This window comes from Corvus brachyrhynchos, unplaced genomic scaffold (assembly GCF_000691975.1).
Source record: "Corvus brachyrhynchos isolate BGI_N302 unplaced genomic scaffold, ASM69197v1 scaffold169, whole genome shotgun sequence".
NCBI classification, from domain to species: domain Eukaryota; kingdom Metazoa; phylum Chordata; class Aves; order Passeriformes; family Corvidae; genus Corvus; species Corvus brachyrhynchos.
In genome coordinates, this window is record NW_008240030.1 from 1,254,465 (window position 1) to 1,281,618 (window position 27,154).

At 36.0% G+C, this 27,154-nt stretch overlaps 1 protein-coding gene across 1 annotated transcript in view; it reads left to right on the top strand.

Annotated features, from left to right (window-relative positions):
* Nucleotides 1-25,436, top strand: part of SLC17A6 (solute carrier family 17 member 6) — a 30,578-nt gene extending 5,142 nt beyond the window's left edge. The window contains exons 4-12 of the mRNA XM_008640902.2: nt 12,171-12,285; nt 14,179-14,266; nt 14,366-14,437; nt 15,300-15,457; nt 17,411-17,560; nt 18,811-18,943; nt 19,646-19,756; nt 21,157-21,284; nt 21,627-25,436. Coding sequence (XP_008639124.1) covers nt 12,171-12,285; nt 14,179-14,266; nt 14,366-14,437; nt 15,300-15,457; nt 17,411-17,560; nt 18,811-18,943; nt 19,646-19,756; nt 21,157-21,284; nt 21,627-21,959 — 1,288 coding nt within the window. The 3' untranslated portion in view covers nt 21,960-25,436. The remainder of the gene's footprint in view (nt 1-12,170; nt 12,286-14,178; nt 14,267-14,365; nt 14,438-15,299; nt 15,458-17,410; nt 17,561-18,810; nt 18,944-19,645; nt 19,757-21,156; nt 21,285-21,626) is intronic.
* Nucleotides 25,437-27,154: the final 1,718 nt, after the last annotated feature.

Below are 27,154 nucleotides of genomic sequence, written 5' to 3' on the forward strand. Positions count from 1 at the left end.
GAAAAACATGTTTAAATGAGACTTCCACAATGAAAAGAAAGTGCAGATGGTCCAGGGACTTAAGGACTCGTTTCTATGGTGTCTGGCAATTTTTCAAGCACCCAGGGTGCGATTCTACCTGTTAATTAGATCCACTGAGTATTCAAGACACATGAGGCTTTCACATCCATGCTTAATGCCACAGGCTCATGGTTTGCAGAGGCAGCAAAGGTCCTAGTGCCACTCTTCAAACCAGTACCACACTAAGTGCAAATGGATACTAAACTCTACCATGTATACCTTTAACTCTTCTCAGGAGTGAGCAACATTAAAGGTAGGCCTGGATGGGCAGAGAGGCTTAGCCTGACGAGCAATATGGCTTATGTGTGCTTGAGACTGAGAGGAAGCAGAGAGGGTGGCTAAAGCAAAAAATGGTCTCAAGATAAATAGCTTTTAGACAGATCTACAGTAGAAATGAGTATATACAAATGGAGAGATGAGTGAGAAAACACTAATATCCTACCCTTTAAATCAAATAAATCAAAACACATAATTTTTAAATTGAGGTGTCTGTTGTCTTTCTGTTTATAAGTGCCATCTTTCTGATACTCGTTCAGAAGTGTAAAAGGCTTTTTCAAATAGCCATTAACAGCCATTTAAAGGACTATTTACCTTTTCTTCCTCCTTTAATCATTTTTGCATCTTTGCACAATCTGTAACTGCTCAGGATTAATTGGAGTTTTGATTGAGCAAAGCCTACAAAATCTGACTCAGAGAATCAAAAGCAGTCTTCATTCACCCAAACAACATCAGAAAAGCCATTTGAACCAATTCAGATGTAAAGTGATGCAAGTACAAAGATTTGCAAGACAATGGCAGGGACACTGCCAGGAAAAGTCAGTAGTAGAAACACACAAGTTGTCATGTGCAAATCAGATTTTTCTCTTCTTCACAATCATTTACATTTAGGACAATAACTGAGGACTACTTCAGTTAAGATAGGTGGATTTTATCTAATTAGTTATGATTCCTGTGGAAGCACTTCATGCCTCAGGTGTACTGTGTCATTCCCAGGCATCTCTCTGCCTATATATTCCATAGGGAACCCAGGTTACTGGGGGTATCTGCCCCAAATGGTGTGATGAAACCCCTGCTTTTTCTTTTTGTGTTTTTCACAACCAAGTCAGTGACTGTATCTGGACTAGTGATATTTATCACGTTGGGAGAGTGATGATTATCTGGCTAGAGTTTATGAACATTTCAAAGATTCAGATACCATTATGATACTGCTGAGACCTGCTGCGGCCTCCACTTTTCATCAGTCATTTGGGGAATACGTATAAATGCTGATAAACTTGTGGGTACTGAAAGATCCAGTCAATCAGATAATATCTTAAACTTTTGGTTAACTCAGTTCTGTTCAATATATGGCACTTGAGTGCAAAGTAACATCAGAGAGGGAGGAACCACTCTGAAAAGCAGTCTCACTAAGTGGAATCTTAAGCCATGTGGGACTAGAAACACACCACAATCTTCCAGCATGATGCTCTACCAAAGTAGTCAGTGTAATCCTAGAATGTTTATTTTTCTTTATTTAGTGCAATGAGTGTATTTAAGTCAATGACATTGACCTTGGATTTTTGTGGGTAATTTGGACACATTCATACTAGCATGAGTGTTGAAAAATTAGAAATTGCTTTAGAGATCTTTAATTGCTTCAAACATGGCAGTATGAAGTGATGCCTTGTGAAAGAAATAGCAAGAACTATGTATTCAGGATACACGTATATAAAAAGATTACTAGGAGGTAATCTGATTCTAAGTATGCATATAATTCCACTGGAAAATTGCTTGGTATAAGTGTATGCTTTAGTCCTCTGGAAAGGGATAAAAAGAATCAGCAATTGACAGCCATACAAATGAAAAAAAGCTTAAATAGTAACAATAACGACTACCCACCACTGGTCCAACCAGAGAAATTATGTGATAGCTTTTTCATTGGGTTTTAAATTCCTATAATGGAAGTTATGTTTCAGCTATTATGAAATGTTTGCAGTAGAGCAATAATTAAGCAAAATATAAGGGATAATCAAGTGTTAAAGGTTGTGATTTTCAGGCTAGATGGCCCTATAACTAAGCACATGGCTTGTTTTTAATCTAGAAATTTAATAATTTAATTCAAATTGATATTCCCTATTTCACCTTCATGCTACTGCAGCTGTCTGTGAATAAACTACCTGCTGTACTGTCACACACATATGGAAAGGTGTGAAACTATACTTGGTTTTATCACCTCATCTCAAGATAATTTAAATATTGTTATATTTTAAACTTTGATAATAATATATTTAAGCCCTTTAAATATTCTTTATGTTGGAAATCGATAACAAACCCCTTGTCCTACCAAAAGCAGTACTAAAATGCTGTGGCAGTATATCCTCACTGATTTCCTAAGTGAACTGTTTAAACACTTACTGTAACTCAGGAAATATTCTTTGAAATTAATAGGGCATTGTTAGATTACACAATAGAGAGTCAATTCCCAATGCAGTTATATATTTAAAATAGAAATGCCAGTTTTGACTGCATGTGCCAAGCATTGTTTCAGAAGTAAATGTGCAATAACCACAGACTATTTTTTATAAAACAAAGCTGAGTGACCATTTCAGCTCATTTGTGCATACTCAAACATTAGAACTTTCTGACACAAAGAGACACAAAGGGCAGAATAGAATGCTGATTTTTTTTAAATTAAAATCACCTGTGGTTATGATATATTTCCTATTATCTGTCAAAGCTCAAATCCTGGCACTATTCACATTAAAAAAATGTAACTACATGACTATATTACATTTCTCTACAGTGCAACTATCTCTCATCTATGCTGAACTCTCCATCACTGTCATTCTAATCTGAATAAAATTATACAAATTAACATTTCACTTCAAATTAATCTTTGTTTCTCAAGTGCCATTCTTCTTGTTATTAAAGGCTAAATCCTTAATCCCAGCAAATAATCTGATAGGATTATTTGTATGAATAAAATGAATGGTATTTCAGACAACTGTCTGTCATTGCATCTTGTCTCAGAGTCCCACAGATTTTCACTGAAACTGTCATTAGCATGTCAGTGAAATCAGAATCTCACTAACTCAGCCTTAATGACAAGCATAAAAAATTAAGGTAAGGTATTGGTTTAGAAATAGAAGTAGAAAGATTTCCTGGAAGTTCACATCTTTACATTTCTATTTTAAAAAGAGAAATTGTTCCATTCTTTTAGCAGGTAGGCATATTGTGTGTTTTCTGATTTGCAAACAATGATTAATTCACAGCATGAGTAGGGGATTAGTGGATGATTAAACAAGTGCCAGCTTCTGAACTTCTGAGGACTTAAGCTGACCTTGCACTGTGGGGGAAACCCCCCCCAGAGCTGCACTCACCAACCCCACCTTTCATATTCAGTCCAAAATCCTGCAGATTGAACTGGTCTCTGATCCCTGGCACTGGTGTGGGGCTCATCTGTTTCCAGGCAAAGAAGCCAATATTGCACAAAAACCCCCAAGATAATTTTGTCACCCTAATGCATTGCAGATTCTTTTAAGTACCAATCTTTACAAGAAGGGGACTGGGGAAACTGGTAGCTGGTACTGCTGCTCCCTCTGCCATATGGTTCAGGGTCCTTCCATTTTTCTGTCATGAATGATGAAGCTGTTTTCACAATTTAATGATGCAACAAGGGATTTAGATGGGGGTTTTGCTTGATAAAAGGGGGCCTCAGATGTGTGACAAAAATTAATAATGTATCCAAGCCCTTATTATACTAGATTAGATGGAGGGAGGTCGACTTTTGCATATTAATGCTTCATGAAGGGCTTATAATAGGATTTAGTATGAAGAGCACAGAGATACATCCTCCTCCTCCCACATACACACATGAATGAAAATAACCTGTTTTATCTCGATTTAAGAAAGCCAAATAAAGCTGTTATACTATGGGTTCTGGCCACAGATTGTTATTAAATAGGATCGGTTTTAAGTGTTTCTCCTACAAAGCATGTTTAACCTAGAACTTGTGCTTGGGAATAACTGTTTATCTCTAATGGCAAAAGTAGATTATTCTCTCTGGTGTTTTGGGCAGCTGAGTTCATCTACCACTCTGATATTCATGGCATAATCCCAGCTTTGTTAGTCCTGTGCCATTTAATGCAAATTAAGGGCCCAAGTCAAAAAAACCCACTACGTTCTGTCTATCATTTAAGAAAACATAAATTGTCAGGGTGAGCATTTCACAGGAATATGTTTACAGTAGAGGGGTCAACAGAGTCATCGGGAAACTAGCCTGTACTAAACAAAAGTCAAAATGACTATATATGCCACAGAATAGCTGAAGAGTGTCTCCCCATGATGGGTTCAGTTCTACTTATCTACTTTGAAATACATAAACATAAGTAAAAGTTATCCCAAGAAAGGTTATCAGTGTGATTACAGACTGAAAAAGACAACTAGACTAAGACAAATATCATTGGGAGATGAAAAAGTGACATGGTAGGTATATAATTTTAAAAAAAGCAATACAGGTGGTATAAGTCTTCCACGAGTGGCTACTCACAGTTTGCAGTCAAGGAGGTGAATATGGAGAACAGCTGAAAATGCATGGGGAACAGCTGAAAAAAATGAAAAAAATTTGCACTATACCAAGCAAAAAAAATCTTTTCAGAGTCAGTAAGAGCAGTGTTTATATACATTGGAAGCAGGTAAACCATCATTAATGGTGTTTAATTTTTAGCTTTCAAGGCACCTCGGGTAAGAGCATTATAGGCTAAAATATTATTTTCTCTGGTACTGAGAAGCAGCTGTATAACTACACTGACAAATGTGGAATTTTGGAACTAATTGAATACAGAAGGGCAATAATCCTTGAGAAACTAAATGCAGAGAACCAAATTTATTCTTGAGTAATTTTTTCAGGACTAAATATAAAATTTTCATAATTTAGCCCTCCTTGTTGAGATATAACTGCAAGAGTAGGGTTATGTTTGAAATTTGGGCTTATTTTTGCATTCCATCCTCCATTGATAAAAATCCTTTGAAATCATTATCTGAACAAAATTCACTACACAGTTGACATAAAATTATGCCAGATGCTTTCAGAGAATCCTAGTATGGTTTGGGTTGGAAGAGACCTTAAATATCACCCAGTTAAAACCCCTGTGTCATGACACCCCTTTCAGACCAAGCTGATAATGAACTTCTTATTTTTTGGGATTATACCATCCAGGTGTGTCAATGCCGTCAAATAACTTTGCTCCCAGTTCTCTCCTGGTCCTGAGCCTCCACGAATCCTTACTGCATTAGCAGTGGTATTTAATAAATAAAACACTCTCTGAAACAAAACCCATGGATGCTTCTGACCGTTAATTGCAGGCGCTCTATACAACAGGTATCCTTAATCACTTCTACTTGCTTTGTTACTTCACCCCAAAACAATTAGTACACCAGGTATAATGCAACAAAATGTTATCTAGGTTGGTTGCATAAAAACACTAATGTCACTGTCACTTTGGTCTGAAGGAATCTGCCTTTGCTCTGAGCAGTCCTGATACAATCAGCTGTAACATGTGGCCCCTGTATCAGAAAACACTCCAAAAAGCAGTACAGATGTCCAGCTTTTGAGTCCAATGCATAGTAGCTAGCCTCCCAAACAACTTAACAAAACATTTTAAAATTAAACCTACAGAAGATTCCTTTGATAAGTGTGTTATATACCTCTCCATCAACAGAGACAGTTGAGCCACAGCCTAAGCCCTGCATGTTAGTAAGCTGATTTGAATTAGATAGTCTTGGTTTGAAACATTATCTAGCAGATTACATATTTAAAGAGCAAGCTGTCCCAAAGCTAATGAGCTAGAAGAAATGAGTCAGAGCTTTCTCTAGACATATACAGATATAATGAGTTGTAAAACGAAACTGCAGGTTTGAGAGATTCCCCAGCTGAATTCAGACAGGAAAGAGAGAGGACTGGTAGAGTGAGCAAATGAATGAAGAAAAAAAGCAGACAAGGTGTAGAGGATCTGATTTGCTTAGTGATGCAAAAGAAAGATAGGACTGTGGTTGTGGATACTGAAGAGATTAAAACCATTAAAATAAAACAGCTTGGGTAGAAGACATATACTGGATATATGAAGTAAAAAGTTGGAAAGGAAAAACTACTACTGAGTAGGGCAAATGCTTATAACTTGTGAGATGGAACCTGATCTGCTTATGAAAGGATGGTGTCATGCACTTGCTGGTACGAGAACAATCTGGATTTAATGATCCAGGAGTCATTTACATTCAGCATCAATTGCAATGATGCTGTCATCCAACAGCACCCAAATTCTTCATAAAATACACATTGAGATATCAAAGAATAGGTCTGCAAACAAGCAATGGAAGACGCAGCCTGAAAACTGTTTGGGGTGTTGGTATGAGTCAGTGACATTAGTGGGGTTTGAGGGAGGCAGAAAGCTAAAGGGCTTTGGGTCCGTGATATACATCGACTTCGTCTTTGCATGGCATTTCACACCAGTGCTTGATCCAGTCCCTTGTATCATCTGTTTTGCTAAGTCTCATGAATATTTTGGGATTTTTTTATCTTCAAACCTGGCAGATCAAACCATAGCAAATTCAGGTCATCAAAATGTTCTATGTCAAAGTCTTAGAAGGCCCTCATCACACCTGATATGAGTAGAGATATGTTTTGTAAGGAGGGAACCGTTAAGTGTCAGTTAACCCCTGAAATTTCTATATATTCAAAGAAAAACCTAAGTTAGAAAGTTGGTCGCAAACTGTCATTGCCAGCAACATTTGCAGAAGAAGGGATTCTGAAAAGCTGCTATAAGCCCACAGACATTCCAGCTAGCTCCTGTCTTGCTCCTTTCTAGACATTATGTTTTACTGGAAAAAATGAAGCATTTAATACAGCACTGAGGCTTGCAGTTCCTCGCAGACAAAATATTCTTTGGGTTGTATACAACATAATCATGTCTATGCTGTGCTGCTGGCCCTTTGCAGTAGAAGGCATGTCACAGACGAAAGACAGTAGGTAGAGTCAAAGAATAAATTTTACAAATCTTGAGTTGACAGAATAGTCTAAAAAGTCACATTATGTGATACATATTCTGCTGCTCAGAGCTGATGCTGCACTAGGACTCTCCCAAACAAGCACTATTCAAGAAAGAACAGCAAAGGAGAGTCAAAACCTAGCTTAAATTTTTATACATGTTTCATAAAATAAGTCTCTGTTCAACATATTTCGTATGATTTCTGTAAAGCAAACCAGCTCACCAACTTGAATCCAAATAAATTTCATTTATTTTATAATGACAGAATTTTTTCATCTAATCTTTAAACTAGGTTGGGAAAACCTCACAAGAAAACTCATGTTTTCAATCCTCTTTATTTTCCACCCTTACCTAACACATTTGTAACTAAGAATAGGGAAAATGTTTTATCACTGTTTACAAATCCAATATTTGTTCAATACCCTTACTTCATTCAATGAAAATAATGTTCTCTAGAATACGATCAATATTCATGTAAAATTTTCAAATGCAGAGGTTTCTCAGAAAAGAACATGGTTACATTTTCCATAGGTTCCTGTTTACAGTCAGAATAAACTAACTTATTTTGAATTTAATTTATTGTAATGGTGCAAAATGCTTTCACAAACACCCCCACACACCTACACATCACCTATGATTCCCTAGCAAACTAACAAAATAATCAAACTTTCCAATTCAGTAGATAGGTCTTCTGGGAAATGATGATCAGTGGCACTTTGGAGGTAAAAACTATGCAGTTACAGTCCTGAATTAATTTTCTATGGAAGCCATTGAATACTTTCTATGCTTTTGTATTTTTCAATGCAAATCTGTTAAAATACATGCAATGATGTTTTGTCATTGTAAGTGACCAAGACTTACTGTTCTTTAATTATTTTGAATTTTAATGAAATTACATTAATAATTCACTGATACAGCGTATATTCACACATCTTAAAACTACAGCATTTTCTTGTTTAAAAAAATATTAAAAATTCTGTTTTAAACATACAGTTACTTTCCAATATTTTTTATAGGACAAATTTAGCTAAGGTACTTCCCATCCCTAATAAAAGACACACTTGGTATCTATAAGTTTCCTTTTCTCAAGGTGACTTTACTTATTCAGAGAAGAGAGGCATCGATAATTGTGGAATTTGTCAAATACATTAAAAATTAACATAAATAAAAATGCAGGGGACTCAGCTGAGGGATTGATTCCTCCACATATACATCTAAAAGGGTCTTTAGCTTTATGAATGCTTTGCAGCACTTTTCATTCCCAGTCACTGGGGTAAAATGATGCCTCCAACCAGGACCCCTTACTTTCAGATATCCTATATGTAACTCAATATGTCACCCATCTGGCACTCAGCATTTGACATGCACTGTGCTCAGCCCACTTTTTGAGCTGACACTGCTTCCAGCTGAGTAACAATATCTGTAACACACTGTAGAATGCTTGCGTAATGTGAATTGCTTGACAAAGGTAGATGACTAGTGCTGCTGTACAGATGCAGAGATTAGAAATCCAGAGATGAAAATAAATATATTTCTTTCTCTTTAGTTTGTCCCCAAAGAGAAAAATGAGCCAAATGACTTGAAACCCAAACAGATTAATACCCCCTGCAACCTCATTTCATTCTAAGCACTTCTCCTGAGCTGTCAGAGTAATTTTCTTTCTCTTCTCCCATCCCAAATGTCTCTCATTCAAATATGATTTTGCTATTATTACTACTTGTATTGCAGGAGGATTAAGTCACAGTTCATGACCTTTGAGGCCAATGTCAGCAAAACACTGAGAAGATCAATGTTAGATGCTGATTTTGGGGACTGAGTCTATCAGTCAAGAAACAGAAATAGATAAGTAAGGCATAATGTTTTGTTTCAGGACTGCTTCTGGTCACTTTTGAGGACCAGAATTTATTGGGGTTTTTCCCCTCTCCTCAACATACTACTATTGTATTTATTATTATTATGGTTATTTTCTTCTACATATAGTTCCACAGTTGCTGATTTTGAGACTGAAAGGAATTTTTTTGCAAGACTAGAGGCTGCTGAAGACATGTCATGGCATTTTAATTCCATCCTGATGCAAGGGCCAAGAATTATGGCAGTGTCATTGGTCTCACCTGCTTTATCTCTGTGGTATAATGCAGTTTTCCCAGAGTTTACCTTCAATCTGCTAAAGCTCTTCATTTGTGCCATACCCACGTGTTTCGTGGGGTTTGGAGTGTGCCCAGAATGAAATGGATTTTCAAGGATACCTCTGAATGAAAGTGCAGCCACATGGATTTCCTAGTCTGAGCTCAGCCCAAGGGACATCCTGCAGCAAGGCTTGTCTCACTCCAGAGCCCAGCTGTGGAAACACAACTGAAGAAAGGTACAACAGAGCATAGCAGCTTAAAGTCTGTGTGTCTGATAAGGGCCACACCTCTCCATTCAATGTGGTATTAGAATATCAAGAGGGCAAACCAGTACTTGTATAAAAATGCAGTGCGGTGTGGAGAGGAATGAACACTCCTAAACAAGCTGGAAACTGTTTTTCAGGGAACTATACCTGTCTGAGAATGAACATTAACTATCAATGCATATGACAATGGAAGCACACACGCATTCAATTGCCATGAAAACATAAGAAATCTAAGCTTTCTAACCCATTGTTGGAGTTAACATTGTAGTAAAATTGGGCAAGGTGCAGAAATTAAACATAAAGGATCATAAATCACTAGCTTAATAGACAGAAAAAATGTAAGCAGAAAAAAAAGAATTATGCAATTTGAAGGTTTGATGTGTGAGTCAGCAAAATAGTTTAGAAATGCCCAATGAACAATCAGAATGTTCCACTTCCCAATTAAATATATTCAAATGTGAGCTGCATTCAAATATATTTTGATTGAATGTAGCTCAAAATCATTCTTACTTGATCTACATAATAATAAATAGTGTTGAATGAGATATTTAAAGCAATAAACCAGCAAGTTCATACAAAAAACAGCACTATATCACAATATTTTTTTAGGTAGAATTTGGTATTTATGGAAATAAACATAAGAAGATTAAAGGGCACAAAGCAGAAATACTGATGATATTTATGATTGTGTGCTGAGAGATGCAAAGCAAATATAGGAAGATTTATTTGCTCTTGATTAATGTTTATAGAGGAAATGGACTCACTAAAATAGCCATTCATGACATCGCTTTTAATAGGTATTCACAAAAACAATAAAAAAGCCATTTCTTGCAAGAATCATAATTTAACTCTAATTTATTCTGCTTTTAAATCCTTCTATTTTTGGGGCGAGAGAGGCAATTGTTCTTATAAAGCATAGTTCAGACAGAGAATTGACTCACAAGTGGGGCTGCAGAATTATTTCCTCATCTGCACCCTGATGTAACTAAATATTCACTAGTATTTTTGTGTCTAAATACAGGCAAGATTTTAATCTGGAAGAAGCATGTCTCTGATCACTGCTTCAGTTACATTTTCCTTTGTCTTCTAGAAGGAACAGACTGAAGGAAACTGCTTCTCTTTAGTGAACATGAGAACAGAGGCAATTCTGGGAAACAGCTTTCAGTTGTGGCAAGTAGAAGCTGATTTCAGATACAGGATCAAAAAACTAGAGTAAATTTCCTTGAAGAAACAGTTATCTACTGTAACAATTTTGTAAATCTCATAAAGAGATGACATTTTTTAATATTATATCTTCACATGATTTTACAGGACAAGACACCATTGGAGTTTATGTGAACGTATGGAGGTATTAAATTGTAAGGAAAAGAACTGCATGTAGTTTTGGAGTAGACACTCATAAAGAAATCAAGAGTAGAAGCCAATTTAGGTTAAAATAGTCCTCACAGTGCAACACAAACACATGCCCAGCCAGTCTCAGTAAATGTATTGAACATGCTGACAAGCAAAGCCAGAAATGTGCTGTACAGACAGCTAGATGTTGTTTAACTTGAGATGGAGATCACAGGGAACACAATGAGGAGACAAGATTAAGAGCTCTTCAGCAAAGCTTCCTTATCATGCCCTTTAATATGTGTCAAATAAAAGTGACATATACTCAGTTTGCTATTTGAAGATTTGTTTCAGACTCCGATTCTAAATGCAGAATGTGGAATATTGTGTCTTTGAGGAGAATTTTCATCCTGCTTCTTTAGCCCAAGGTCTGTTTCTCACTGACTTATGGCACTGTACCATTTTCTGAAGAACACAAAATAAGGTCAAAGGTTTCTGTCAAATCAGTTCCACATCAGATACTGTGATGTCATATGTCATCAGATTTTTATTTGCATTACATAGCTTTATACAAAAAAAGACACAATAATGCTAGAAAGAAGGTTTTCTCCTACCAGGGGTGGATATTAATTGAATCAAATAAAAATTCAGTCAAATCAGTGGAATTTTGAAAATGAATCACCACTTCATGCATTTATTTAGACTTTGGAATGTGCTTTATTTGAAGTTAGGATGCTGTGGAATCAAAATGAGCAATTTTCAGTGAGCAGCCTCTGAAAAAACAGCACTAAGAATGATCTATTTTCTATGGATATGTGTTTCCAGATCAGTTCACTCTTGTGTCTAAGAAAATCCCAGCTCAGTTTGAAATTCTTCCTGCTGCTTTTGGCTTGTATCAAAGTGGATTCTCTTTATAAGGAGTGAATGCATGGTGTCACTTTCTTACAATTAAAGCACATGAGAAACTCTTTTACTGACCACTTGATTTAGCAAACCATTTGGAGACAGTTTCTAATTTTGTTTCCAGAGGGTGGAGAATTCAATCAGATTTGGTTGAAATTAGTGTGAAAATTAAAGGAAAGTGGGTGTTTATAGGGAAAGTAATATCTATATCTGCCACTGCATAAGATATATTTCCTTAGGAAATCATGCTAAATAGATAAATACATCCATGTTTGGTCTGGGTCTTACCAGACAGATTATTACACTAGATGGAAGCAGACACTTATCCAGTCCAATTAGTATGTTCCTCATATAAAGAACACATGTAGGGAACATCTATATTGATATATGAGCATCTGTAGAATAAGTCAATTGGAACAACACTGAGGTTGCTCACTTTCCCTTTTTTTCCACCTTTGCAGAGTATTTGGTGCTGCTATACTGCTGACATCCTCCCTCAACATGCTAATACCATCTGCAGCCAGGGTGCACTATGGATGTGTCATCTTCGTTAGGATCTTGCAGGGCCTTGTAGAGGTATGGAAAAATTATAAAATAACTAGTAAATGTGATAGATGTTTGTTAGCTTTTAACTAGCAATTGTAGCTTTGGAAGGAAAATAGAAAAGGTTTTGAATTTAATGTTGATCTTGAGTATAAAGGATTTCAATGTATGAATTATAGCTATTTGATTTTCCTTCAGCTATAAACTTTCATGGCAAAGTATTCCCTGGCTGAGAAGCCAGTGGAATATGCATTTAGCACTGAAGTTTCACTAAATTCATATACTGCATAAGGCTTATACTGGTGTAATTCTCAACAGTTACTTGCTGGCCAGCATCGCAGAATAAATACATAATGAAAACTTATGGTAGTATCTTAAGTCCTGACCATGCCATTTTTTTGTTGGAATGAATAAGAGATTTACCATAATTTAAAAGAGGAAAAAAAATTGAGTTTCTTTTCTCCCTTCCCCTTCCCCTTCGCCTTCCCCTTCCCCTTCTCCTCTCCTCCCCTCCCTGTCCCCTTCCCTTCCCCCTCCCTCCCTCCTTCCTTCCTGACACATTTTTGGTCCTGTGACGGCTGGTTCTTTGCCCCTCAACTTTTGTGTGGCCACACAACTTCTGTTGCATGAACTGCTTTTAACCAGTGTGCTTTATCATATTAAAAGATTCCAAAAGGGGGTGCAGAAAGTGCCTGAAAGTTAGGTGACTTTCAGGTAACCAGTTTCTTAAAGTATGTGTGTATAAATCTGGATCCATTCCTGGCAAGTGATATGCATGCACAGAGTGTTTGACTGCAAAGATGAGTGGAAGAGAAGCTAGGGGGTAATGAATTACACAGTAAAATAGCTATTGTAGACTCACACATTTCTCTGATACTGTTCAAAGGAACTATGAATGCAAAACATTCCAAAGAAGACTTTTTGGAGAAGGTTCATGATAAATTATGACAATCTTATGATTATGTCTTTGTATGTTTTTAAAAAAATGATAAAATACTGAAATGAGCAGGAAACTGGTTACAGGATCTTCTTTCAAAACAGAAAAAGGTATTTTACAATTTTCTGCATATTGAGGCTCATCATCTCAACATTTGTGAAACCCTCAGTAATTGCAAAAAGATACTAATTTTTCTGCTTTTTGCAGAGGAAACAAAATGTCAGATAAGGAGAAAAGTGAATCTATAGAACCTATGTAATATATATGCATATACCATAATTCTTAATCAGGAATTTCATGGGCGATTATTGTACATTTCATATAACATCTTCTAAAATTTCAATGCTACAGGTTTAGTTTTTCTACATCTAAATTAAAGGCTGGTTTTGAAGAGAGACCTAAAAGGTAGCTGGTTTAAAATCAAGTCAAATAATATCATTCAATTATTTGCTTTACATGCTCAAGGAGGTTCATTAAAGACAAAGAGAGTGAAAAACTTCTCTTGAAATTGTATTTCTAAGCTGCTATAGATATTATATTCTAGTTTTAGAGCAGAGACACTTCAATCTATATTTCCTAAATTATACTTCAAATGTTTGATAAAAAAGTAAGGGTTGGATAAATCAGTCCTGCCTTAGAAAGACTTCGGAGAGTCTCTGTTGTCATCCTTTGACTCTGGCTCTTGTGCACTAATACTCTTGATCTTTAATTATTTGCAATTCGTTCCTGGAAGTGGGAGGGGGAGCAAAAGCAAATATGTTTTATACTTGTTTCATAAGGTCTCTTTAATGATTTGGAGTGATATACAAAACCCATTTCATCTTGAATAGATATTGAAGTTTTTCTGTGGCTGTGCTCAGACTTTGCTATAAAAGTGCAAAGCATTCTCAACTTCTTATTTATAGCAATTGAAAATAAAAACTCATGCAAAGACAATTAATTGAGTGACTGATCAGCATTAGCTAACTTGTGGCACACCCATTCCCCAGGGGGTCACCTACCCTGCCTGCCACGGTATTTGGAGCAAGTGGGCCCCCCCATTAGAAAGAAGTAGGTTAGCAACCACTTCCTTTTGTGGTAAGTAACTCTGTATTTTTGTCTTCCTTTCATTTGTAGTGTACAAGTGTTTTGAAACTGATTTTTTCTCCCTTTTCATCCACATGTCTTGTTTTGTAGGTTCCTATGCAGGAGCTGTCATTGCAATGCCTTTAGCTGGGATTCTAGTGCAATATACTGGGTGGTACTCTACCCTTTCTAAAAATGTAAAAGTTACTGTTAAGAGGACAAAAACCCCAGAGAAGTGGGACTGCAAAGCTAAAAATACAGTCTAGAGAAAAGAACAATGAAAGAACAGAATTTAAAGAGAAGAGTATGTAGGAAAGCAACATGATTAAATAAGAAAAGCTAGCTCATGTTGAAACCTTCATCACTTTACCACAAGCAGTGCGAACTTCTGGGCAGATCTATAGTATCTCTGCTCACACTAACATCTCTCACACTGATAAAACTGCAAATTTAGAGTACTTGCCCTGAATAAGTTGTCCTGATTTTTATCTGAAGACCTATATAACTTTATTCCCACTAGTTGTGTTAACCTACACTGATGGAAAAGAGTGTCCCAAGGGAATACATTCTGCATTTGTGTGAATTAGGTGGAAGAATTATAGAAATTTAATAAACTACTCAGGAAGTGCATTGCTATGTTGAAAAAAATGGCAGTCTCTTCTATTTTGCTGGTAAAAAATTTAGTGCAGTAATCAAACAGCAGCATCTTAAAGCAGAATGGACCTCCATTTACAGTTTGGTGAAATGAAATGGAAGCTGTTTCATTGCATTGCATTGTACAAATTGATGTTAAGATCAGTGAATATTCACTTACAGTGAAATCATTCTGTAAATGAAGCAAAGACTACTTCACTGTGCTATAGCTCTGCATGTATTGTGCATAAATATTATTCACAGGATCAAATTCTCTGTTGGAGAGTTATCTCTACTGAGATAACTCAGAAAAGAAGCACTAACAACAATTGTCATTTAAATTTGTTGTAATTCTTCACAGATTTTTCTTCCTTGTTTGCTGCTTTACTGTGCATTTCTTTTTAAAGTCTTTCTTTCCATTCCAAAGGGAGCTTTGGTATAGTCTGGTACATGTTTTGGCTTTTGGTTTCATATGAGAGTCCTGCAAAGCATCCTACAATCACAGATGAAGAAAGGAGATACATAGAAGAAAGCATTGGAGAGAGTGCCAACCTCCTAGGTGCAATGGAAGTAAGAATATTCCTCACACACTGGTTTCCAATGAGATAGTAAAAAACCAAACATCCCAGCACCCAAATAAAGACAACAACAAAAAATCAAACGCTCTCCTTTAAGACCAAAAAGTGTACTCTGAACAATTTGAACAAATGCGTTTCTGGGGGGTGGGAAGATCTGAAATCTGCTGGTGGATTTCTGGGTGGATACTGGTTTTGCACTAAGAGAACATAGGTTCCAGTCCTTCTAGCAGATGACTCATGGAATTTATGCCTCTTTCTCTACTCCAAAGTATAAAAAAGAGGTACAGCTACATTTGAAACTGCAGCTTTATTTAGACTTGTATCTTGAGCTAAACAGTTAGTTTCCTTCCTATATAGTAATTTCTGGAAGGTTTTCCTCTTCCTAAAAGCAAACTGGAGGAAAAGCACTACTCCATGTCTCTTGAGGTTCCCAGAACATCAGAAAATGCCTATCTTTGCTATTTTATGTTTTGTCTGCCAGAAAGACTGCAAGTTGCAATAGAACATGCTTTGAGATCCATAAGAACATTCCCCATTACTGCAGTAATTTTGCTGGAAACATGCTATCAAGCCTCTCATAATCTTAGTTCTGTACTGGTTTCGTTCTCAAGAACTGCTAAAAACCATGTATGAACTCAGAATTTTCCAGCCACACTCCAATCATGCTAACTAATAATCATTGTATTTCTGTAACTGCTGAAAAGCTTTAAAGAAACTATTGCCATGTTTGCTCACTCAGGAAAATAAAAAAAATTGTTTAAGCCTCACTTCATCTGCTTAAATTTTTACAGCATCCATTCCCGGGAGTCCCTCATTATGTTTTCTACTTGGTCAGAACACTGATTCTTGATTGAATTCAGGAATTAATAATTTTTGTCTTAGTAAAAAACTTTGTTCCATATTAAATAAGGAACTGAAAATATTACAGAATCATTTCTTTGATAGCTGACATTTTTAGGTGTTATTGAGGGACTGTCTTAGTTGATATTCAATTGGATTCATGGTTTTGAAAATCTGATGTAAAATGAGCTACTTTGAAGGACGTTCATACAATTCTAATTTGGACAGTATAATTTCTGTCTATTTTTTATTGTGGCTTTTTAATTAAACTTTTGTTTTTCAAAGTGATTGTCTTGTATCAATAGTTCAGTTGATTCTAAAATATTTAAGCTGAAATTCTTTCCATACCATCAAGTTAGATTTTCTGGTTAGCTTCCCATTAATTAAGTCACTTAATTAATCCTTAGCTCTCACTTCAGTGTAATTTAATAGGTATAGAGGATGTTGCACATATCCATCTATGGGCTGTTTTTCTTTGAAGAAAAGCCAGTATTCAAATCAACAGTAGACTAAATTCAGCCTGAATTCTTGCTGGAGTGATTTTCAAGCACTTATTTGGGTATGGATCCTGTACTTGGATCAACGCAGATGGGTGGAAGCCTGGGCTTGTGGAGAGGTGCTGGGACTCAGCAGGACTGTCCATCTGTCTTTCTTTTTTTCTTTATGCAATTTATTTTAAAAATACAATAAAACAAACCAAAAATGTATTGACCAAGCAGTTTCAGCTGAGGCTTGATTTAAAAAAAAAAGCAGAATACTGCAATTAAGATTTAAATGATAAAATATGTGTTTGCAATAAATCTCGATGAAATCATGTAGTTACTGTTGCCTTACATACAACAATATTGTCTTTTAAAGACATTGTTATTTTGGACTTATGTCCATGTATGTTCATGTTTATATGGCTGAGATAAAAGCACTTGTACATGAGTGTTGTGATACAATTAAGTATCGCTGAGTTTCTCCACTTGTGCATTTTGTAGTAACTTTTATATGTTGTGCATATATGTGCTTGTTGGACCCAGCTAAAAAAAGGGTAAGGAAAGGGAAGATGGATAGTTGACAATGATCAACATGGTAACTGGATCCCCTTCCTATGTTTCAGAAATACAAAACACCATGGAGAAAATTTTTTACATCTATGCCAGTCTATGCAATAATAGTTGCAAACTTCTGTAGAAGCTGGACTTTTTACTTGCTGCTAATTAGTCAGCCTGCTTACTTTGAGGAAGTGTTTGGATTTGAAATAAGCAAGGTATGTAAAAAGAATGCAAAGCTTTTGTCTTAACTAAGTAAGTATCAGAACTACATTTATAGTATTTATGAAGAATAGGAAAGAAAATTGTTATGCATCTTTATCATGGATTTACATCTTAAATTTTACTCATCCCAGTTCCTGTTTCCTTGACCAGCATGAATAAGTGAAGTAACAACTATGAAAAAGGATGGGATAGGGGAAGGTGGAGGATGAGATTTAGTGGTGATCTGCGTGGGGCTACATTGCAAGTCAAGTGCTGAAAACCAGATCACGCTTGGTATTAAAAAGTTATCAGCAGACCCATTACAGTCTGTCCCTGATGCCCCAGGGGTTGCAGAATCTCACCAAAACTGTGCAGAAAGCATTAACAAATGGACTTTTCCAGGTGCCTTTTGAAAAGCAGGGCCATCTTGTTCTAGGTAGGATAGTATAATTTATCGCCTTTCTCTATGCCCCTTTAATGTGGTGAGAACTGCCTCCCCTTTCTCATTTAGAAAGGAGACAAGATGGTGGCAAAATGTGAGGTATAGGGGTGATCTAAGGTTCCACATGATTCATGTGAAGTTTGGATCAGACCTGTAAGGTAAATATGAATATGTGCATACAATCTATTGGAACAGTCATCACAAAAGTACTATGTCTTATTTTGCTGTGTATGTATAGCACTTTGAATATCACCAATGGATATTTAGTATTTTATCTTTCACTACATACAAAGTTTTTCAGACATATCTTTTGCCCACGTGCACTTTGAGGCTTGGTCAGAAATCAAAGGCAAATGGCCATTGTGCACATGATGATGATCCACAGGGAATCTGTCTAGGCATGAGAGGCTTACCACAAAGCTGCACTAAACACCAAAAGAAATGTAGCAATTCACTGTTACATGTTTGATCATGAATTTTCTGAAAAGAAAGGACAGGAGGACTATAAGTGAGGGGGGGAAAGGCTTTAGCTTAAATATAAACTATGAAAAGAATCTATAAACAAGAAGTTTGATGGCATCAGAGGTTCTTAAAAATTCTCACTGTACTTCATAAAATAAAATAATAAAATAAAATAAAATAAAATAAAATAAAACAAAATAAAAACTTCAGATCAGCAGTTTTCATAACCGAAGACTTTTAATTTTAACACAGAGCCTGACATTGAAAAGAAATAATTAATTAGATGCTGAATGCTTCAGAAAATGAAGAATCAAGGTTTTCTTATGGTTTATACTTTGCTAATTCTAATTTTAATTTTAGGTGGGTATCTTATCTGCTGTGCCGCATTTAGTGATGACAATTATTGTTCCCATTGGGGGACAAATTGCAGACTTTTTAAGAAGCAGGCAGATTGTTTCAACGACTAATGTGAGAAAGATAATGAACTGCGGAGGTAAGTTCGTATTTAATTTAAAAGTTTCTTGGAGGGATTTGATGTTCATATTGTGTTCTGTATAGAATAAAGAAACAAACTGAACAGTTGTATGTACTTAGGAAGCAATACTTTCTGTGTTTTTTATGTAATGCAGATGTTGTTGCTAAATAAAAGAAAATACAGGTGCTCCCATTCGCCATTTCCATATAGTTATTTGGTATTTGGAAAAGCATTTAGACTGTTAAAGAAATAGATGAGTTTTTGGAGGGTAATTTGCCTACTCTTAGCTACTTACTCAGTCTTAGCTCCTCATCTAAACACCCTCAGCACTAAGAGAGCCCAGACAACTACCTGAGATTACATCCTTGATTTCTGAGGTGTTAAAGCCACATTACCTGTGGTAAGGGCTGGAAAATTTATAAGCAGGTTAAATGTCTATTCCCATGAGAGTTTGCTGGAGTGACCTAACCACATCACAAGTATTTATTTTCATCTTAAAACTGACAGAAAGTAGCAATAAATTAGCATACAAAGAGTAAAATAAGGATTATTTGAGAGAGGAAGAACATGTGTTTTTTAGAGATGAAAGAAATACCTGATTGTATCCCACTCTGAGGTAATGTTTTATTGTGTTCCTATGAAATGTCATGGCATCCTAAGGCCTGCAGTATTTGAGAGGGAATTAAATTTGATGCCTGGTTTTATTTATTATTTCACCAGGTTTTGGTATGGAAGCAACTCTTCTTCTCGTGGTGGGATATTCACACAGCAAAGGAGTGGCTATTTCATTCTTAGTGCTTGCTGTAGGCTTTAGTGGATTTGCCATATCGGGTAAGATTATATTACTATTAATACTAAACTATTTTATCTTAAGAGATAGAACATCTAGCTTTGTTTTTATTCATGGATAGTAATTAAAAAGCCCACTCACTTTGGAATTCCCAAAGGACATTATTTATGATCATTACAAAGGAAAGTACGTTTGGTATTACAGCTTTTATATTAGATTATTTCTGTTCAAATAATTCAATCTTTTCCATATTCATTGCAGCAAATTAGACTCTCTTCTCATTAGAATGCTAATACACACTACAGATTTTTCTTGAAATCAAACATAGAAGACAAATGGACTGGTATTATACAATGATACCTAAATTTACACATCTTTGCTTAAATAGAAGTCTTTTATTGTTTTTCCACCGTGTATTTGTTATTGCTTCATTAATATTGTATTATTTTATTAATTTGGGGCTGTTAGTATTATATTATTTTATTAATTTGGGACCTAATTACTAGAATTTTTTTCTGAATTAAAGTTCAGCAAACACAAATCACCTGGCCTTCCCTTTTTTTCCCGCTGTGATTTTAGTATCCTCTCCCATGCTGATTCCTTATGTCTCAAACAGGCTCTCTCATTTTGTGCCAAACATATAAAATCTCCTCTAATCAAATCTGTCCTTAATCTCATGCATTCTGCAAGGTATTGTTGCTGGTTTGTACAATTTGGGAAGTGTATTGCACTTTCCCTAAACTGACCATATCCTACTGCCTGCGTTTTCCCTTTTACTATCTGTATCCAAAGGTTTGGTTTCTGTTTTCACTTACTTAAGCACTTATTTTGGGAAAAATTAATTCTGTCCCTTTAGATTATTTAAGTAGTTACTGCCTCCATTTTCAACAGAATTGGGCTGCTGAAAATGCAAGAGAACAAGTAAATATCTATCAAAATTAATTAGTTATTCAGTTAGAGATACTGTCTTTTTTCTGCAATTTACCACTGAAGATTAGAAAAGAACTCGCTTCTGCTGGTCTATGTGATAGAAATAAAAATGTGGGCAGTAGGAAAGAACATGTTACAAACTGGAAGAAGAAATGACACGTTATTTACAGCATGAAATGGTCATGAAAGGGACTATGAAATACGAACTCTCTCCCTGCCTAAATATTTTCTGGGTTCTCTACTCCACTCAGACACTACTGGGAAGTTTTGGGGTTTTCTTAAACTGCAATTCTGGGAGAAAATTAACCTGGTATCCCTTTAAAATGTACTCTTAAAAGAAAATGAAAACCCAGAGTGTCTCTAGGAATATTTAAGCATTGTAAGTCTTACAGGGATAAAGAAATGCAATTAAGCAGACCAAATATGTTACAGTAAAAATGTCAGGTCACTTTTCTCAACTGAAGTACTGCTCTGCTCTTGGTGTGAATGCTCACTGACCTTTCTCTTGCAGGATTCAATGTCAACCATTTAGACATTGCCCCAAGGTATGCTAGCATCTTAATGGGGATTTCTAATGGAGTCGGGACCTTGTCTGGAATGGTTTGCCCTATAATTGTTGGAGCAATGACAAAGAACAAGGTAAATGGAAATACAGTTTTCAAATCTTTCAGTTTGATACAGTTGGTTTCAAGAGAAAGACCTTTCTGTAATACAGCTTGCCAGGATATCCATATTGGAGTCTGGAACTTGCATCCAGGGATACAGATTTGAGGCATGCTTCACTATATGCCCACTAGGTTGCTGCTTTTGTGGACTGATAAATTTTTCAAAGAAAGATGGATACAAAATTTCTAAAATGGACACTTAAATGTTTTAGCTGTGCTGACTTTCACAACCTCAATCTCTAATTTAAATCTTCCAACTCAGAAGAGTTAGGTAAATCTATGTGCTACTCTGATTTAGCGAATTTCTTCTTTACAGACACGTGAAGAATGGCAGTATGTCTTCCTCATTGCTGCTTTAGTTCATTATGGAGGTGTGATCTTCTATGGCATATTTGCTTCAGGAGAGAAACAACCTTGGGCAGACCCTGAACAAACAAGTGAAGAGAAATGTGGCTTTATTCATGAAGATGAACTTGCTGAAGAGACAGGGGACATTACTCAGAATTATGTAAATTATGGTACCACCAAGTCTTACGGTGCTACAACCCAGGTCAATGGTGGCTGGCCTAATGGCTGGGAGAAAAAAGAGGAATTTGTACAAGAGGAAGTACAAGACTCATACAACTACAAGGAAAGAGATTATTCATAACAAACCTAAATATTTGGTATATTTTGTAGTGTTTGTGATTAAATTCATTGTGATTGTTTGCACACAGAAATAAAATGTGGTATAAACATATAAACACATATCAAACAGGAAGGTCTTACTGTAAAAAAATACATCAAAGTGCAATCTGTATGAGTTGTGATGTTATCACTTTCATTAGGTTATATTTGTTCTATAAACATTAGAGTTTTAAGGGTTTACTGGTCAAAACTATAGAGGCAATTAGATACTTTACAGTATACAAGAGCTAAAACTCATAATTAAAGATTAAAGCACAACTAAGCAACCAAGTTGGCACATCTAATGTTCTTTTTAGAAAGCCAAAATTACTTGATCATTAAAAATGCACTTATATATTTGTTACACTGTATTGAAAGAGACCATGTTAAAGACACACATTTACTCAGTGCAATGTAGGAGTTGTGTGTTTAGTCCAGGACAAGAACTTTCTTGAAGAAGAAAGGTTGAGTCCTAGGCGTTTACAAGGATTGATCCAGTTCCCTTAATGGTAATTGTATCAAGCCTAAAGAACAAATAGGGCATATTGTATGTTTATCATGATTACATGCTGCAGGCTACTCTGTGATAAATAACGGAATTATTTAGGAGTTTTATACTGAATGTTTGGGCACAAATTCTTATTTCTATTCTTTACAGGACCTCATGAAATTATAGACATTGTCATGTTCTCCCCTGCATTCATCAACTAATATAACAACAATATATAATATTAAGTCTGACTTTTCAGGCAGCCTGGCAAATCCCTTTATCAAAAAACAAGCTTTATTATTCTGTTCTTTGCAGTATATTCTGAATTTGTACTGGTGTCTTTAGAAAGAGAAAAAAACCCAATATAACATAGAAAAAAATATAGTCTTTTACAAAATTCCAAAGAGAAGTTTACTACGAGGAAGTAGCCCTATGAAAAAGGATGCATTTTTTTTTGCAGAATATTTTGAAACCAATATAAGAAACAGAGAATAATTTAACCCTTATTCTTCCCTTAATAGCTTTCATATTTTTACACATCGTGCCACAGTTGTATACATAGATATGTTTATTGAAGATACTGTAATTATAGAAAATGTTGTTATTTTAGAAATCCCTGAAATAAAAGATGTATTTGTCTTTCGATCAAACCTAATAATAATGGACACTGAATATAAGTAACATAAAAACTCACAACAAACCAAAGTGGTAAATAACTAGTGTTGGGTTGAAAGAAGCCAACAAGCATCATGCTTGTCTTTTTAGCATAACTCAACAGTGACTGCAACATTAGTGTACCAAGCAATAAGTGCAATGCATTATGAAGTGCATAATCTTCTAGATAATGTATTAACCTTCATTTAGCTTGTTGTATATACTCGGGGTTGTTGGGATTGAACCAAACTGAACCAACTGAAGTTAGCAACACCAGACCACTTCTTAATACTCTAAAATGACAACAATGATCCATTTCTTAATTCAATCAAATGATTATTATTGTATGTAATAATCCATTCTGGATTCTTGGTCTGTTCATTGTATTGTGCTAGTGATTGGAAACCCTGCTACCGCAATATACAACTTGAGGATTGTTCTTTCTCCTTTTTTTAAATGCAAATCATACCTTGACCTTAAAAAAAGAAGTATTTTGCTTTGTGCCTCAAAGTGATGTAAAATGTGATCATAGCTTTTGCTGTGTTTAATGAAAAAGATGTGGACTGTGTCACTTTTGTTGCTGCAAAAAGTGTTAATAAAATGCTCTATTTATCCTTTTATATAAAAAGGACCAGATTAGTTTCTTGTAATTTTTAGATGTGCTTTAATATAGATGGCTAAAATTATAGTCACTGCAGAACAAATTCCGCTATCGACATGGAGAGAGTCTCACAACTGGGAGCCCTGCTCCATACCTAACCTTTTACATTGTCTGTTCTTGCCTCTGACCATGTGTCTGCCTGTGGTGGGAGAGGCACCTGTCTCGAGATTGTTTGTTCACTCACAAGGATGGCTGGCATGGGTGTGGAAGAGAAAGGAGCCGGAGGATCGGTGTGACAGACAATGCAGTGAAACTGGGAAAGACAGACTAATCTGTGTTAGCGAAAAAGCTGGCATAGATCAGCATTCTCTAAAGAAAATGAAAAGCTACGCATTGCTGTTTGGGGAATTTTTCCTTTCTTGATTATGCAACAAGGCTCCTTAACTGAAACATACTACTTCCCATCTATTTTTTAGATAAACCCTAAGCAATCAGTAAATTTAAGAAACCCTATATTAAAAATAAGTATTTTTCTAATAAAATTTTTACTTTTCAATAATTTTCTTTCACCAAGTAGAAGAATGTAGAAACATCAGACTGAACAAGAGGCTTCTGAACACTAACAGGAGCAGTAACAGGCCCAGTGCTTTTCACCAATAGGCTGGTTGTCATGAGATGCTGAGTCAGTTAACAGACAAAGTTAATGCTAATATTGCCATAGAAACTTCCTGAAAGGTTCAAATGTAAGATAAGTAGGGGTTTCAAAATTACTGTTGTACTTACTGTGGTAAGTGGACAGCTCAGAAAATACAAACTAAATAAAAACCAATTCTTCTTAGTTTTCAGTCTAATTTACAGGTTCTCTATCTTGGAATTGTTTCAATAATTTCCTTTCATTAAATATAGGTAGGGTTTTTTTCTTATTAGCTTGACACCTTTGAAATATGTAGAACAAAGGAGAGACTTTAAGCCAGGCATTAGACAATGCACTGTTCAGCCACCTATAACTCAGTGAGGACCTAACCATTGCCTCTGAATGCTACATTACTCAAGGAACCTCCACATTCTCTTTTCAGCTCTCTGCTTCTGCTTTGACTCCTCCACTTCCTCTTTCAATGGCAGAGCAGAGGAATCCATTCTTCTGGGAAGGAGAAGGAACGTGCTAGGTTTTAAGGTTTTTAGTTCTTCACATCACTGACTCCTATTCATATGAAAATACAGGAAGCAATTATGAGGAACATGACAGAGAAGGAAGAAGGGGGAAATGGAGAAAATAATTGGGTTCTTCAAAGACAAGCAGCAACAGCTGTGTCTGCTTTAGGGAAAAGCAGAGTTAAGGGGACATGACCCTTTGTCTAAACTCCTGTATTTCTTTTCAGTAAATAGGTTTATGTTTTTCCCTTGCTACTTCATTTTTTTTATAAAGTAGCATTGCTACAATATACCTCTTCAGCCTCTCCTGAACCGTGCCCTTTCTGCTCAGAGCTTTCTCTTCTGAACTCAGGTTCAAAGACTTGCTCTGCAAGCCTGTTGCACATGTATCATGTAGTGCTCCGCTTTCGGAAGTCTCAGAAGCTCAAATCATCTTCGTTTGTCAATCAGACCATGTTCACAGTCACTTGATGATTTTGTCCTGTAACCAATTTCTGTTCTGTTCCCCATCTGTACTCCCTGCTCACTTATGCTGGAATAAAAGAAAGGAATTGTTGCTCACATTTTTATTTATTGCTTGGTTATCTTTTCAGTGAAGTAAGTAAAAGGAAGGGGCAGAATCCAGGCTCTGTTAAAATTGTTAGAAAATCTTTGCATTTAGATGGGCTAGAATAACACCTTGGATGTTCACCTTCATGTCCTCAAATGATTCCATATAGACAGTATCAGTCAAATTGACAATTCTTAAAATATTTGAATCTCCCTCAGTTGGATCCCTTCTGTTAACACATACCCTTTATTGCAGAGATAAAGCTATCATAAAGTGTTCTTTGCTTTCAAAAGTGATCATGAAATTCAATTGATCAAATTTCAAAAAAAAAACTTTCCTAAGGGGAAAAAGAAAGCCTCAAGGTAAAGGTTGAATAAAAGTTACAAAAGAATATCTGCAAATACGAATGAAATTCTCTTTCAGCACAAAGGTAGGAATAGGAATGAAGGTGGAAGTCAGAATAAATGTCACAGTTCAAAGCCATACTGTAAGAAAGATAACATCACAGTCTCAGTTGCTGCCTCTGAAAGATGAAATGTTTTGTTCCTTTCATGATAAGCAGTGAAGGAGTTTAAAGGCTAGTCTAAGTCTAGATTAACTACTTAACAGCAGCTGCTTTTGTACTTATTTGGAATTTGCGTGAATAATTTTCATTGCACTGAGAGATTTAAGAGTAAATAATCGAAGGACCTACAACTACAGTCAGATATTTTAATTAGGTATCTAGGGATATCCTCTCTATCCAGCTAGTGTGTCTCATGTAGCTATTCCAGCTTTGCTTAGTGTTCTTCACTCAGCTGTAACCCCAAGCACAGCAAAGAATGAAATGTATTATATGTTTACTTACAGGCCACTACAGAAGCCTGTGTATTTAGTTATACTGAGGCCAAGCACTTAGACAGTATCTTCCATGTCTGGGAATTAATGTCACAAAATTATTGTTGGCAAGTGTCTCCTTGGTAAAATTTTAACGTTAGAAATGTATAATCCTTGCAGTTTTTGTTTCAGGTGAAGACATATTCTCCCAAACACCCCAGGTGAGACATTAGAAAATGACACAAAATTAGATTTTGAGCAACACTCTAAACTCTGACAGGTTTTTATCTATAAGAAAGTAGGTGGAGAATAAGTATGAAACAGACGTAATGTCAGACATAAAATATATGGATAAGTTAGAAATTACAGGAAAGAAAGCATTGTGGGAAATTTGAGGAGAAGCTTACAGAAGAGCTGAAAATATTCCTCACTTTCGCACGCAGAATCATAGAATCGTTTGAAATGGAAGGGGCAGTGAGGAGAAAAGACCTGAGTATGAAGTCCTAAATATCTGGTCACTCTCTCCTGAGGCTAAGGTGGGGTCAGAAGTTGGCTCAGAAGCTGATTACCACATTCTGGGGCACCCAGCCTTGTGTCTAACACTTTTCTCTGGCAGGGCCACAGGGACACATAAAGGCCTTAACTACCCTGAGCATTTTGGTCTGGGACGCCCCCTTGCACCCCCAGCAAAAATGATACTTGGAAGCAGAAAATGAATTATGGGAAAGCATTTAGACGAGAAAGTATCACATAGTCAAGATTGGAAGATTGCCATTTAATTAGAGTTTCTGTTGTATAATCAATTTAATGTGCCAACACTGGCCAGATGTCACCAATGGCCCTGCACTAAAAGAGTTTGTGAGGAGAACATGATAATTTTGTTCAAGGTAAACATCAGAACAAACAAGAAAACTG